General features: G+C 33.4%; 1 protein-coding gene across 2 annotated transcripts in view; it reads right to left on the reverse strand.

Annotated features, from left to right (window-relative positions):
• The window catches only part of LOC101097969 (disintegrin and metalloproteinase domain-containing protein 5-like), a 128,542-nt gene that overhangs the window by 51,810 nt on the left and 62,169 nt on the right, over positions 1–14,563 (reverse strand). For both annotated transcript variants that reach the window (XM_006930748.5, XM_019828533.3), the window contains 2 exons: positions 13,145–13,334; positions 8,024–8,119 (listed from right to left, as the gene is read on the reverse strand). In XM_006930748.5, the coding sequence (XP_006930810.3) occupies positions 8,024–8,119; positions 13,145–13,334 (286 nt within the window). The remainder of the gene's footprint in view (positions 1–8,023; positions 8,120–13,144; positions 13,335–14,563) is intronic.

The raw sequence follows: 14,563 nt of genomic DNA on the forward strand, positions 1-14,563 counted from the left end.
CTCATCATCAGTGAAATACAGATCAAAACTACAATGAGACACCACCTCACACCTGTCAGAATGGCTAAAATGAACAACTCAGGAAACAACAGATGTTAGCGAGGATGCGGAGATAGATGATCTTTTGCACTGATGCAAACTGGTGCAGCCACTCTGGAAAACAGTATGGAGGTTCCTCAAAAAATTAAAAATAAAACTACCCTATGAGCCAGCAATTGCACTACTAGGTATTTATCCAAGGGATACAGTTATGATGTTTCCAAAGGGCACATGCACTCCAATGTTTATATCAGCACTACTGATAATAGCCAAAGTATGGAAAGAGCCCAAATGTCCATTGGTGGATGAATGGATAAAGAAGATGTGGTATATATATACAATGGAGCATTAGTAATCAAAAAGAATGAAATCTTGCCAGTTGCAACTATGTGGATGAAACTAGAGGGTATTGTGCTAAACAAAATTAATCAGAGAAAGACAAATATCATATGACTTCACTCATATGAGGACTGTAACAGACAAAACAGATGAACATAAGGGAAGGGAAGCAAAAATAATATAAAAACAGGGAGGGGGACAAAACATAAGAGACTCTTAAAAATGGAGAACAAACAGAGGGTTACTGTAGGGGTTGTGGGGGGGGGATGGGCTAAATGGGTAAGGAGCATTAAGGAATTTACTCCTGAAATCATTGTTGCACTATATGCTAACTAACTTGGATGTAAATTTAAAGAATAAATAAAATGATTAAAAATAAAGAAAAAACAAACAAGCAAACATCTATTGGACATTCACTATGTGTCATACTAAGTGTTATCACTCCCAGAGAGATTCTCCATGCCCCAAAGACATCTTAAAACCCAAAGTAATAAATCCATTGTGAAATTTTAAGCATTCTAGTATCTGGTAGGGCATGTATTTGGGGGCAGGGAACCACACAAGTAGTCACAATAGTATTTTGAACTTTGGAAAATCCCACAAGCCTTATTCAATTTCAACTTCCTTCTACTTTCTTCCAGAGCAAGTATTACGGATAAGGCAAAGTATCCCATTTACACTTATCCAAATCTGTATATGGAAGGAGGGGTTAAGGAAGTGGTGGGGAGTGGGGGCTTTCATTTAAAAGCTTACCATAGCCATTATATAAAACAATGGAATTTGTCACTTTCAGAAATAGAAACATAGCCTCAGTGAATCTCTGTGGTCTCATATTATTTTGTGTTTTATGACTGTCATTATTCCCTGTGTATAATAAGAGTTATAGCAGTTATATTATATCCGTTTGGACTTCAACTTTCTTTGACTAAGATTAAAAACTTCTGAGATGCCTGAGTAACTCAGTCACTTAAGTGACTGACTCTTGATTTCAGCTCAGGTCATGATCTCACAGTTCATGAGATCAAGTCCCGAGTTGGGCTCTGGGCTGACAATGTGGAGCCTGCTTGGGATTCTCACTCTCCCTTTATCTCTGCTCCTCCCCCACTTGCGTGCATGCATTCTCTCTCTCTCTCTCAAAATAAACATTTAATAAATAATAAATAAAATAAATAAATGTAAAAGCTTCATGATTATGTTAATAAACATGGTTTTCTAACAAAAAAAATGTTTATGTCTCTAATTTGGAGCACCCAAATATAGAAAAAAATTAATAAAAAACACAAAGAAACTCATTGATAATAATACAATAATATTAAGGGATTTTCACACCCCATTTACAGCAATTGACAGATCACCTAAGCAGAAAATCAACAAGGAAACAGTGGCTTTGAATAACACAGTGGACCAGATGAACTTAACAGATGCATTCAGAATATTTCATCCTAAGCAGTAGAATACACATTCTTTTCAAATGTACATGGGACATTCACCAGAAGGGATCACATACTGGATCACAAATCAGCTTTCAATAAGTACAAAAAGATCGAGATCATACCATGCATATTTTCAGACCATAAAGCTATGAAACTTGAAGTCAACCACAAGGAAAAAAAAGCCCTCAAACATGGAAGTTAAAAAACATCCTACTGAAGTATGAATGGGTTAACCAGGAAATTAAAGAAGAAATTAAAAATACATGGAAGCAAATACAAATGAAAACACAACAGTTTGGGATGCAGCAAAAGCAGTCCTAATAGGAAAGTAAATTGCAATTCAAGCCTATCTCAAGAAGCAAGAAATATACAATCTAAATATACAATCTAAACTTACACCTAAAGGAGCTAGGAAAAAAACAGCAAATAAAGCCTAAAGCCAATAGAAGAGAAATAATAAAGATTAGAGAAATAAATAATATAGAAAAAAAAAACAGAAGAAACCAGTAGAACAGATCAACAAAACTAAAAGCTGGTTTTTTGCAAGAATTAACAAAATTGGTAAACCCCTAACTAGACTTATCAAAAAGAAAGGAGAAAGGGCCCAAATAGATAAAAATCACTAATGAAAGAAGGGACTAACACCACAGAAATAGAAGGGACCAACACCACAAGAGAATACTATGAAAAATTATATGCCAACAAACTGGGCAATCTGGAAGAAATGGATAAATTCCTGGAAACATACAAACTACCAAAACTGCAACAGAAAGAAATAGGAAACTTGAAAAGACCCATAACCAGCAAAGAAATTGAATCATCTATCAAAAATCTCCCAACAAACAAGGATCCTGGGCCTGATGACTTCACAAGCCATCTATTCTTCTCAAGCTGTCAGCAAAGTCACAGGATATAAAATCAACTTGCAGAAATCTTTTGCATTTCTATACACCAAAAATGAAGCAGCAGAAAAAAAAAACTGCTGGATAAGTAAACTATACAAGGCAAAAAATTTCCTTCAGAAATTAAGGAGGGTTAAAGACATTCCCAGATAAATAAAACCTCAGTGAGTGCATCACCTCTAGACCTGTCTTATAAGAAATCCTATAGGGAGTTCACCAAATGGAAATGAAAGGACAATAACTCATGAAAACATAAAAGTATAAAACGCACCGGTAAGTGTAAATATATAATCAAATTCATAATTCCCTAATACTGTAATGGTGGCAAAATACTTTTATCTCCAGTAAAAAGTTAAAAGATAATAGTATTATAAAGTAAATATTATTACATAATTTGTTAAAGGATGCACAATATAAAAAGATGCAAATTGTAACATTAATAGCACAAAATGTGGGGGAATTAAATGAGAATTTAAAATGTAGAGCTTTAGTATGTGATTGAAGGTAGGTTATTATCAGTTTAAAATAGATTATTACAGGTGATGAGTATTAATACCAGGTGTTGTATGGAAGTGTCGAATCACTGTATTGTACACCTGAAACTAACATTACACTGTATGTTAACTACTAGAAGTGTAAACAAAAAGTTAAAAAAATAAAAATAAAACTACTTTACAATCCAATAATCGCATGACTAGGTATTTACCCAAAGAATACAAAAACACTAGTTTAAAGGGATACATGCACCCTGATGTTTATTGAAGCATTATTTACAATAGCCAAGATATGGAATCAGCCTAAGTGTCCACCAAGCGATGAATGAATAAAGAAGCGGTATATATACATATATACAACAGAATATTATTCAGCCATAAAAAAGAATGAAATCTTGCCATTTGCAACAACAAGCTCAGCAAAATAAGTTAGACAGAGAAAGACAAATACCATATGTTTTCATTCATATGTAGAATTTAAGAAACAAAACAAACAAGGAAAGGAGAAAAAATAAGAGATAGTCAAAGCAAGAAACAGTCTTTTAATTATAGAAAACATACTGATGGTTATCAGAGAGGAGGTAGGTGGGGTTATGGGTTAAATAGGTGATGAAAATTAAGAAGTGCCCTTTTTGTGATGAGCCCAGGGTGATGTATGGAACTGTTGAATTACTACATTGTATACCTAAAACTATTATCACACACTGTATGTTAACTAACTGGAATTAAAATAAAAACTTAAAAAATAGACTATTATCTCTATTATATCGATAAAATTTTTTATGTAAGCCTTATAACAATCACAAAGAAGAAACCTACAGTGGATACACAAAATATAAAGAGAAACAAATTAAAGAATGGCACTACAAAAAATAAATCACAAAAGAAGAGAGTAAGAAAGGAATAAAGGAAAAAAAGAACTAAAACAAACAAACCAGGAAATGATTAACAAAATGGCAATAGAAAGTCCTTTTAACTATCAATAATTACTTTAAATGTAAACGGATTTTTTCCAATCAAATTTCTATTATAGAACCCAACAATAAGCCGGCTATAGGAAACTCAAATTACCTTTATGGACATGCAAGGGCTGAAAGTATAGGGAAGAAAAAACTATTCTATGCAAATGGTAACCAAAAGAGAGCAGGGTTTGCTATACTTATGTAATATAAAACAGACTTTCAATTAAAACAATCACAAAAAAAAAGGTCAAGAAAATATAACACTTGTAACTACACATGCACGAAATACTGGAATGCCTAAAAACTTAAGTAAATATTGACAGACCAAAGGGATAAACCGACAGCAATTCAATAATAGTAGAGGACTTCAATACCCTACTATTGACATTGGACAGAGCAATCAGAATGAAAATTAGTAAGAAAATAGCAGGCCTGAATAAAACTATAAACCAAATGGACCTTAAGGACATATATAGAACATTATGTCCAATAAGAACAAAATATTCTCAAGCACATGTGGAACATTCTCCAGGACAAAACATATGTTGGTCCACAAAGCAAGTTTTATGAAATTTAAGGAAACTGAAATAGTATCTAATATCTTTTCCAAGCACAATGTTATGAAACTTCAGAGAAAAAAACTGAAAAATCCACAAAATGTACAATTTAACATCATACCTGAACTAATGGACCACAGAAGTAGGAAAAAAGGAAATCATAAAAAGTGTCTTAAAATAAACAAAAACAAATACAAAAAACAACATACCAAAACATATGCGATATAGCAAAAGCAGTTCTAAGAGGTAAGTTTACAGCAATAAATGCCTATATTAAAAAAAATCTCGGGGCGCCTGGGTGGCGCAGTCGGTTAAGCGTCCGACTTCAGCCAGGTCACGATCTCGCGGTCCGTGAGTTCGAGCCCCGCGTCGGGCTCTGGGCTGATGGCTCAGAGCCTGGAGCCTGTTTCCGATTCTGTGTCTCCCTCTCTCTCTCTCTGCCCCTCCCCCGTTCATGCTCTGTCTCTCTCTGTCCCCCTAAAAATAAATAAACGTTGAAAAAAAAATTAAAAAAAAATTTCAAATAACCTAACTTTACCCCTAAAGGAATTAAAAAAGGAAAACAATCTAAGACCCAAGTTAGTAGAAGAAAGGAAATAAAGATCAGAGCAGAAATAAATGAAATAGAGACCAGAGAGACAATAGGAAAATAATAAATTAAACCAAGAGATGGATTTTGAAAAGATAAACAAAATGGCAAAACTTTAGCTAGACTACTCAATAAAATAAAATTATGAAAGAAAAGAAGAGACACTGAAATTGATACCATAGAAATACAAAGTATCATTAGAGACTTCGATAACAATTATCCACCAACAAATTGCGTAACACTACAAGAAATGGATAAATTCCTAGAAACAGGCAATCTATCAAAACTGAATCAAGAAGAAATGGAAAACGAACAAAGTAACCACAACTAAAGATATTCAGTCTGTTATTAAACTTCCTAACAAATAAAAGAACGGGACTAGATGGTTTCACAGGTGAATTCTATGAAATATTTAAAGAATTAATGCAGGGGCGCCTGGGTGGCGCAGTCGGTTAAGCATCCGACTTCAGCCAGTTCATGATCTTGCGGTCCGGGAGTTCGAGCCCCGCGTCAGGCTCTGGGCTGATGGCTCGGAGCCTGGAGCCTGTTTCCGATTCTGTGTCTCCCTCTCTCTCTGCCCCTCCCCCGTTCATGATCTGTCTCTCTCTGTCCCAAAAATAAATAAACGTTGAAAAAAAAATTAAAAAGAATTAATGCTAATTTCTCTCAACTCCCCCAAAAATTAAAAAGGAAAGAACTCTCCCAAACTCATTTTACAAGGCCAGCTTTACCCTGATCCAAAGACAGACAAAGACACTAGAAGAAGAAGAAGAAGAAGAAGAAGAAGAAGAAGAAGAAGAAGAAGAAGAAGAAAGAAAGAAAGAAAGAAAGAAAGAAAGAAAGAAAGAAAGAAAGAAAGAAAGAAAGAAAGAAAGAAAGAAAGAAAGAAAATTACAGGCTGATATCCCTAATGAACATAGATGCGAACATTCTCAAAAAAATATCAGCACACCAAATTCAACAGCATGTTAAAAGGTTCATATATCATGATCAAGTGAGGTTTATCCCTGGGATGTAAGGATGACACAGAAAGCAATAAACATAATACACCCCCATTAATATAAATAAGGGTAAAATTCATGCAATCCTCGAAAGAAATGAAGAAAAAATATCTGACAAAATTCAACACACTTTCATGACCAAAGTTCTCAACAGTTTGGTATAGAGCAAATGTATCAATATAATAAAGGCCATATATGACAAGCCGTAGCTAACATAATTTTCAATTGTGAAAAGTTGAAATCTTTTACTGTAAGATCAGGAACAAGACAAAGTTTTTCATTCTTACTACTCCTTTTTAACATAGTACTAGAAGTCCTAGCCAGAGGAATTAGGCAAGAAAAAAGAAATAAAAGATATCCAAGTCAGAAAGGAAGAAATAGGGGCACCTGGGTGGCTCAGTCGGTTAAGCATCTGACTTCAGTTCAGGTCATGATCTCACGGTCTGTGGGTTCGAGCCCCACATCAGGCTCTGTGCTGACAGCTCAGAGCCTGGAGCCTGCTTCAGACTCTTTGTCTCCCTCACTCTCTGCCCCTCCATGCCCCCCCCTCAAAAATAAACAAACATTAAAAAAATTGTTTTTAAAGAAAGGAAGAAGTAAAACTGTGGGGAAAAATGGAAAGATGTTGGTCAAGGGTACACATTTTCAGCCATAAAATGAATCACTATGGGGATCTAATGTACAGCATGGTAACTATAGTTAATAATGTATTGTATATTTGAAATTTTCTTTGTAAATGTTAAATATTTTTGCTATGTAAAGTTGTAGATGTGTTAACCTTATTGTAATCATTTCACAATATATACTCGTATGAAGTAATTACATTGTGCACCTTAAACTTACACAATGTTATATGCCAATTATATCCCAATAAAGTTTGGGAACAAAATTTTAAAAAAAATTTTTAATGTTTATTTTTAAGAGAGAGAGACAGAGACAGAGCATGAGTGGGCGAGGGGCAGAGAAAGAGGAAGACACAGAATCTGAAGCAGGCTCCAGGCTCCAAACTGTCAGCACAGAGCCCCATGTGGGGCTTGAACTTAGGAACCGTGCGATCATGACCTGAGCTAAAGTCAGACATTTAACCAACGGAGCCACCCAGGCACCCCAGGAACAAAATTTTAAAGATAAAAGCATATTCTTACTCCAATCCTATCTGAACATCTGCCATTTACTTTTTTCATAGTTTGCTTCTTTTTTCTTTATATTTCCAGTTAATTTTTCTGGGTGTGGGGCAATTTCAGGAATTCTTTAAATGCTTTAAATAAAGAGCACTTAATTGATTGTAACAATAACTGAACTGCAAAGGAACAGAAGACTTTACCAGAAGATGGTAAAGAGAATTTACCTAACAACAATAACAAAAAAAAAAATCTAATCTAACTTCTTGACCCCATGTAAGGTAGGGTGTTAAAAAATAAGACCTTACTAAAGAGGGTTGCTTCAGATGTATGTTGATCATAGGAATGTCTCAACAGGTACAAGAAAGATTTGTAACAGTTGGGAAAGAAGAATCATCAGGCATATGTACATGAGACTTCTGGAAATGACAGATTACCAAATGGACTGAAGTGTAAGAAGGGTCCAGTGTACTTGGATATAATACAATGGGAAAGGCAGATAGGATATTGACATACTTCCCAGCTCTTTGAAACAGTATTTCAAGAAATTTAATGCTGAGCTACTCTAAAATAGATTGCCTCTTACCTTGCAATCTTGTGTGCAACATTCCCCGGAGCCACACTGTTTATTTGCTTTCATTGAACATGTTTTAGGATCACAGCAGTCTTTATGTGTACAGTTCTGTAAACAAATAGACAAATTCGAACTGTCTCTTCTGACATCAGTTATGATAATTTGTCTTTTAAATCATACAGAGAAAGACAGATACCATATATTTTTACTCTTATGTGGATCCTGAGAAACTTAACAGAAGACCATGGGGGAGGGAAAGGAAAAATAAAGGTTAGAGAGGGAGGGAGCCAAACCATAAGAGACTCTTAAAAACTGAGAATAAACTGAGGGTTGATGGGGGGTAGGAGGGAGGGGAAATTGGGTGATGGGCATTGAGGAGGGCACCTGTTGGGATGAGCACTGGGTGTTGTATGGAAACCAATTTGACAATAAATTTCATATTATAAATAAATAAATAAATAAATATTTTTAAAAAGAAAAAAAAAACTTGCGAATTTCACCTAAATTGTCAAATTTATTTACATAAATAGTTTTTAATATTCCTTACGTACCCTCTTTCATTACTGATACTGGGAATTTCTTTCTTTTCCTCATTTCTCTTTCATCAGAACAGCAGGAGATTTATCAAGTATATTGATTATTTTCAAAGCACTGGCTTTTATTTTCATTGATATTCATTTTCTGATTTCTATCTCATTGATTTCTACTTTTATCTTTATCATTATTTCCTTCTACTTATCATGGATTTAATTGGACTAATATTTTAGTTACCCGAAGTAGCATTCTTAATCATTGATTTTAGACCTTTCTTCTCTCCATTATAAGCATTTGTAGCTATAGATTTTCCTCATAACACTATAATTCAGTTTTAACTGAATCTCATAGATTTCGATGTTATGTTCAAATTTTCATAACTGTTAAAAATATATCCTAATTGCTTTTGTAATTTCTTCTTTGAGCCAAGAGCCATTTAGAAGTGGTAGCTTAATTTCTAAATATTTGGGAACTTTTCAAGATATCTTATTGTTCTTGATTTCTAATTTAATTCTCAACAAAAAATATTTTGAGATTTATTTCATGTCACAAAATGTAGTACATCCTGATGAATATTCCAAGTTCCCTTGAAAGTAATTTTTATATTAAGTTATTAAATATAGTGGCCTATAAATATCATTATATTAAGGTGGTTGGTAGTAGTATTATTCAGGTCTTCTACATCCTTACTGATATTTTTGTCTAGTTGTTCTATCACTTACTAAGAGATGTGAAATAAACCTCCAAATAAGATAGTGCTTCATGAAATTTGAAGATCTACTGTGTGTGTGTACATGTAGATATATTTTTATAAGTGTATACATATTTATTATTGTTATAACTTCCTTATGTATTTATCCTTTTATAATTTTGAAGCATTAGTATATCTCTATTTTATATATTAATATAGCTCTTATTAGCTCTCTTATATTTACTGTTTACTTGTTATATCCTTTTCCATTCTATTATTTTCTGCCAAACAGAGCATTTGGGCTTAAAATATATCTCTTGTCTCTTGATTTTTATGTAGTCTGATAATCTCTGGCTTCTGATCAGAGTGCTTGGCCTATTTACATTTAATGTAACTATTAATATTTATGTATTTCAATTTGTTATTTTACCATTTGTTTCCATTTATTTCATCTTGGTTTTGTTCCTCAATTCTTCTCTTCTTGTCTTATTTTGTGCTGATGAAATATGTTTAGCATGTCATTAAAACTCCTCTATTGGCTTTTTAGCTGTATCTCTGCATAATTTTTCAATATTTGCTCTGGGATTTATAGTATGTATCTTTCAAATACTCTAATCTACTTAGAGTTAATACTGATTTTCTTCAGGTAAATTATAGAAATCTTGCAACAGCTTATTTCACCTTCCACATTTAGTGCTGCTGCTGTTATTATATAGATGTAGATATGTAGATGCACACACATATACACATAATGTGTATATGTACATATATATTTTTGTGTGTTTATATGCATATAAACATATATGCATCCATATCCACAAACATACCCATACATATTTGTATATTTAGTATATATACATACAAATACATATTTATAGGCACATATATGTATTGTATCACTTATGCAGTGAATAAGTGTGTATATATTTACATATCTGTGCATGTATATAATGTAGTCAGTAAAATTAAGAGCAGAAAAGAAAGCATACATATAACTATTTATTTTTACCCACATATTTACCAATTCCTGTGTTCAGGAATTTTTAATTATTCAAACATTTTAAATTCTTAGGATATTCTGTAGTACAAGTTTACTGTGACATATTGTTTTAGCTTTTGCTTAACTGAGAATAACTTTATTTGCTTCCATTTTAAAGGATAATTACTTTGAATCTAGAAATCTTGATTGTTGACCTTTTTTTTCTTTCATCACTTTTTGTCATTTCAAAGTCTACTGACCTCCATTATTTGTTATAAGAAGTCAGCTATATTTTGTATCACTGTATTGTGCATCTAACCTGTTTTTTTTAGGCTGAAATTAAGTTTTTCTTTTTATCTTGGGGCTTTGGGAGGTTTTACTACTCTAAGTATAGAGGTGGGGTTTTTTGTGTCTATGTGCTTGTAGTTTGCTGAGCATCTTGGATCTGTAAGCAAACGTTTTCCTTCAAATTTGAAAAATAATCAGCATTATTCCTGCATATTTTTTTTCTGCCGCCTACTTTCTCTTTTCTTTATCTTGAAATCCAATTACACCTACATTGGACCACTTAATGTTTCCTTTCAGGTGGACTCAGTTGGTTAAGCGTCCAACTCTTGGTTTTGGCTCAGGTCATGATCTCACGATTCATGGGTTCAAGTCCTGTATTGGGCTCTGCACTAACAGTGTGAAACCTGTTTGGGATTCTCTCTCTCTCCTTCGCTCCCTGCCCTTCCCCAGCTCGAACTTTCTCTCTCTCTCTCTCTCTCTCTCTCAAAATAAATAAATAATTTTTAAGAAAAATGTTTCTGGGGTGCCTGGGTGGTTCAGTTGGTTAAGTATCTGACTTTGGCTCTTGGAGCCTGGAGCCTGCTTCGGATTCTGTGTCACTCTCACTCCCCCTCCCCTGTTTACATTCTGTCTGTCTCTCTCTCCCCCTCAAAATTAAATGAATAAACATGAAAAAAAATTTAAGAAAAAATAAAAAATATCTACTCTCAGGTGTCTGAGGATTTTTGCTATTTTTCTTCAACTTTTTTTCTCTTTATTCTATAGATCATATTTTCTTAATGTTCTATTGGTCAAGTTCATTGATTACTCTGCTTTTGGTCAAGTTCACTGATTCTGCTTTTGTTGTACTTTTCACTTCTAGACTTTAAATTTATATGGTTTTTGTAGTTAACTTATATCTGTTGAGATTCTCTAGCTGCTCACTTACTATGATAATTTTTCCTTAAATGGTTTGAGCATAATGTCCTTTCATGCTCCTAATATTCAAAATAACTACTGTGAAGACTTTATCTGCAAAATACAATATATTTGGACTTCTCAGAGTCAGTTTCCCTTAACTGCATATTTTCCTAAATATGGTTCACATTTTCCTAATTTTCTGAATGTCTATTAATTTTTTATTAATAAGTTAGACAATATAGATACAATGATATAATGCCCGTATTCAGCTGTGACCTTCTAGAGGCTTTTTTTTTCTAACAGGAAATTAAGTAACCTGGAAACAAACTGTAAGCTTTGTTTCCCCTACAATGTACAGCAGCTATCTCTGCTCAATTCATATGGCTTCCAACTGCTGAATTTTTAGCCAGATTCCCTGATGTAATGTAGCATTCATGCAAGGATTTAGGCAGAGACAGTACTTAGATTTCAGGGTATAATCTACCTGTATGTAATTGCCTTGTTTCTGAAGATTCTCTTTAATTTCCAGTTGTAGCCAGTCTCAGGCTCTACATTCTGATAAATGAAACGAGTAGGGCTTTGGATTTCTGCTGCCTGAATTGCACATGGTTAGAAAATATTCTCAAAAAAATCATCGAACTCACAGGGTTCACCTGGTGCACTGGTGTCTTTCAATGGTCTCACCCTACTTTTTTCCTCCGTGGGGTATTTCTGGACTACGCATATTTTAGCAGTCAGCCAAATATGTGTAAAATTAGTCATCAGATTTTAGGTTTTAGCACTTTCACAGTTGTCTTACTTTCAGGGTTTTCCCCTTAAATTTCCAGTGATTCTCATCCCTGAAATCTGTTCTCTGTCACACCGAGTCAGTAAAGCTGCAATTTTTCACAGCTATTTCATTCTGCCACAACTGTGGAAGTAGAGGAGCACCCAAGACTAGGAAAACATAAACTCACAATTCTTATCTGTTCCAGCTGCAATTTTTCAAGAGTAAACTCTCCTCTGGCTTCTTTCTTTTAAATGTGTTCCAGTGCCATTAAATACACACACACACACACACACACACACACACACACACACACACATACACACATATATAGTAAATATAAATATGTCTATATATAATGTATTACATATTTTTACATATTGTATATTTAATAACATATTAATATATAGTTAATAATATGTTCCATATTTTACAATTGCTGTTTCATTTTATTATCCTAGGACTACTTCACTTTATTGTCAATGCTTCCTCTATCATCTTTCATCTTTCTTTGGGTTTGGTTCTATATTTATATATTTTCTACAGGTGATAGATTTTTTAAAAAATACTTTTAATTGACATCACCTGCCAATAGCACACTTTTCACTCTATATTAGCAAACAATGCATTTTGCTATTCCATTGGTAATAGTCTATGGTCTTTAGATATTCCTGTTTTTGTTACTGCTTGATGTTAAAAGTATATTTCTTCAACTCTTTAGACACTCTTTGTGGTAACTAATTATTTTGTTTGGAGTTGATGCATACACTAAAGAATGTCAGAAGGTAAATATTATCTAAAAGGCTTTTGCTGTCCACTTCAAAAAATAGCAAAATTAGGAAACTTAAAAGCTTCCATCTTCCCCAAAGAAGGTCTTTTTAAATTTATTTTTCTAAAAGACAAGGTCTTCATCTTCTTCTTTTCTATTACACACATATACAGGAAATTTTAAAAATTGAAAAAAATTCTACTAACCTTTACAGTGCCACAATCACACTGTTCACCCTGTTCCAATTGTCCATTGCCACATGTCCTTTTCTTTTGTTGTTTATAAACTGGTATTTCAGGAAGGATTCTCTGAAGACATCCAAGGCTGGAATGTGAGGCCAAGTATTTAAAGTCATCCAACGTACAGGTGCTAAAATCCTTTACACCCCGAGACTGCCTAAAATATTTTAAAAATGGGTATGACAAAAATTATTGCTGTATATCTCTGCATTTCCACTAATGTATGATGTTTTAGAAAGATATTTAAAAAGCATTATGGGAAAAAAAGCACATTTTGAAAACTATTCATTGCATTGATAATATGTTTTACCATATTTTTAAAATTTCACCATGAAATTCTTGGAATGAAAAAAAAATCCAAAACCTTTTCATTGCCATTCATCCTGTTTTAAACAAGATGTATTATTTACCTGTCTTATGACATTTATTAAACCTTTAAACATAAGAACTGTGTTCACTTTATTTACTTTGCCAATGCCAAACAATTGAATTTTAAATGTTTAGCCTCAGTATTTAGCACATTTTTTATTTTTTTAAATATGTCTTGCATTTTTCTTGTAATGCCAATATAAACATGTTTGCATTAACTTAAGTACATATTAGGGCTTTTGTTCAACATAATTAAACATTTTTCAAATAAAAACCTGTGGTTTGAGCTACACAATGGGAGGGGCACCATAAGTACCTGTCTTGACAGTGAGAGAGCTGTTAGCACTCTAGTAATAGCTCAGCATCCAACTAAAACACTATAAAGAATCTGACTTAAGAGTAAAGGTTATGTCCTAGACCAGGGGGTGACAAGATTTTTTCTGTAAAGGGCCAGGCAATAAATATTATAGACTAATATGCCATAGACTGTGGTACAACTACTCAACTCCGCCACTGTAGTACAAGAGCAACCATAAACAATAGGTAAAACAATAAGCCTAGCTGTATTTCAATAGAATTTTATTTACAAAACAGGCTACCACCGAAATTAGCTCAGGGATTGTTGTTTGCTGACCTCTGCCCTAACTAGAATCTACTCTATCTCAATTCCAATAGAGCCTAAATTCAAGCCCTGACAAGATCCCCAGAAGAGAGTGAATTTGGAAGTTCAATCCGGCCAAGTTATAGGGGTTTCAAAATACCCTGAGCTTTCTATACATCCATATTAACAAAATGTAAAATCAAGCATATAAAATTCAATATAATTAGCCAATAATTGAATTTCCAAGAATCAATGCTTTTCAGAGGAAGGTAGGAGCATCCAAGCTTTCTATTGTATTATCAAAAATATCTAATATGCTAATAATAATAATAACAACAACAGAAACACAAAGAAATAAAAAATGTGATCCATAGTCAATGTAAAAAAAAAAAGCAGTCAAAAGAAATCAAAACTGA

Source organism: Felis catus, chromosome B1 (assembly GCF_018350175.1).
Source record: "Felis catus isolate Fca126 chromosome B1, F.catus_Fca126_mat1.0, whole genome shotgun sequence".
Taxonomy (NCBI): domain Eukaryota; kingdom Metazoa; phylum Chordata; class Mammalia; order Carnivora; family Felidae; genus Felis; species Felis catus.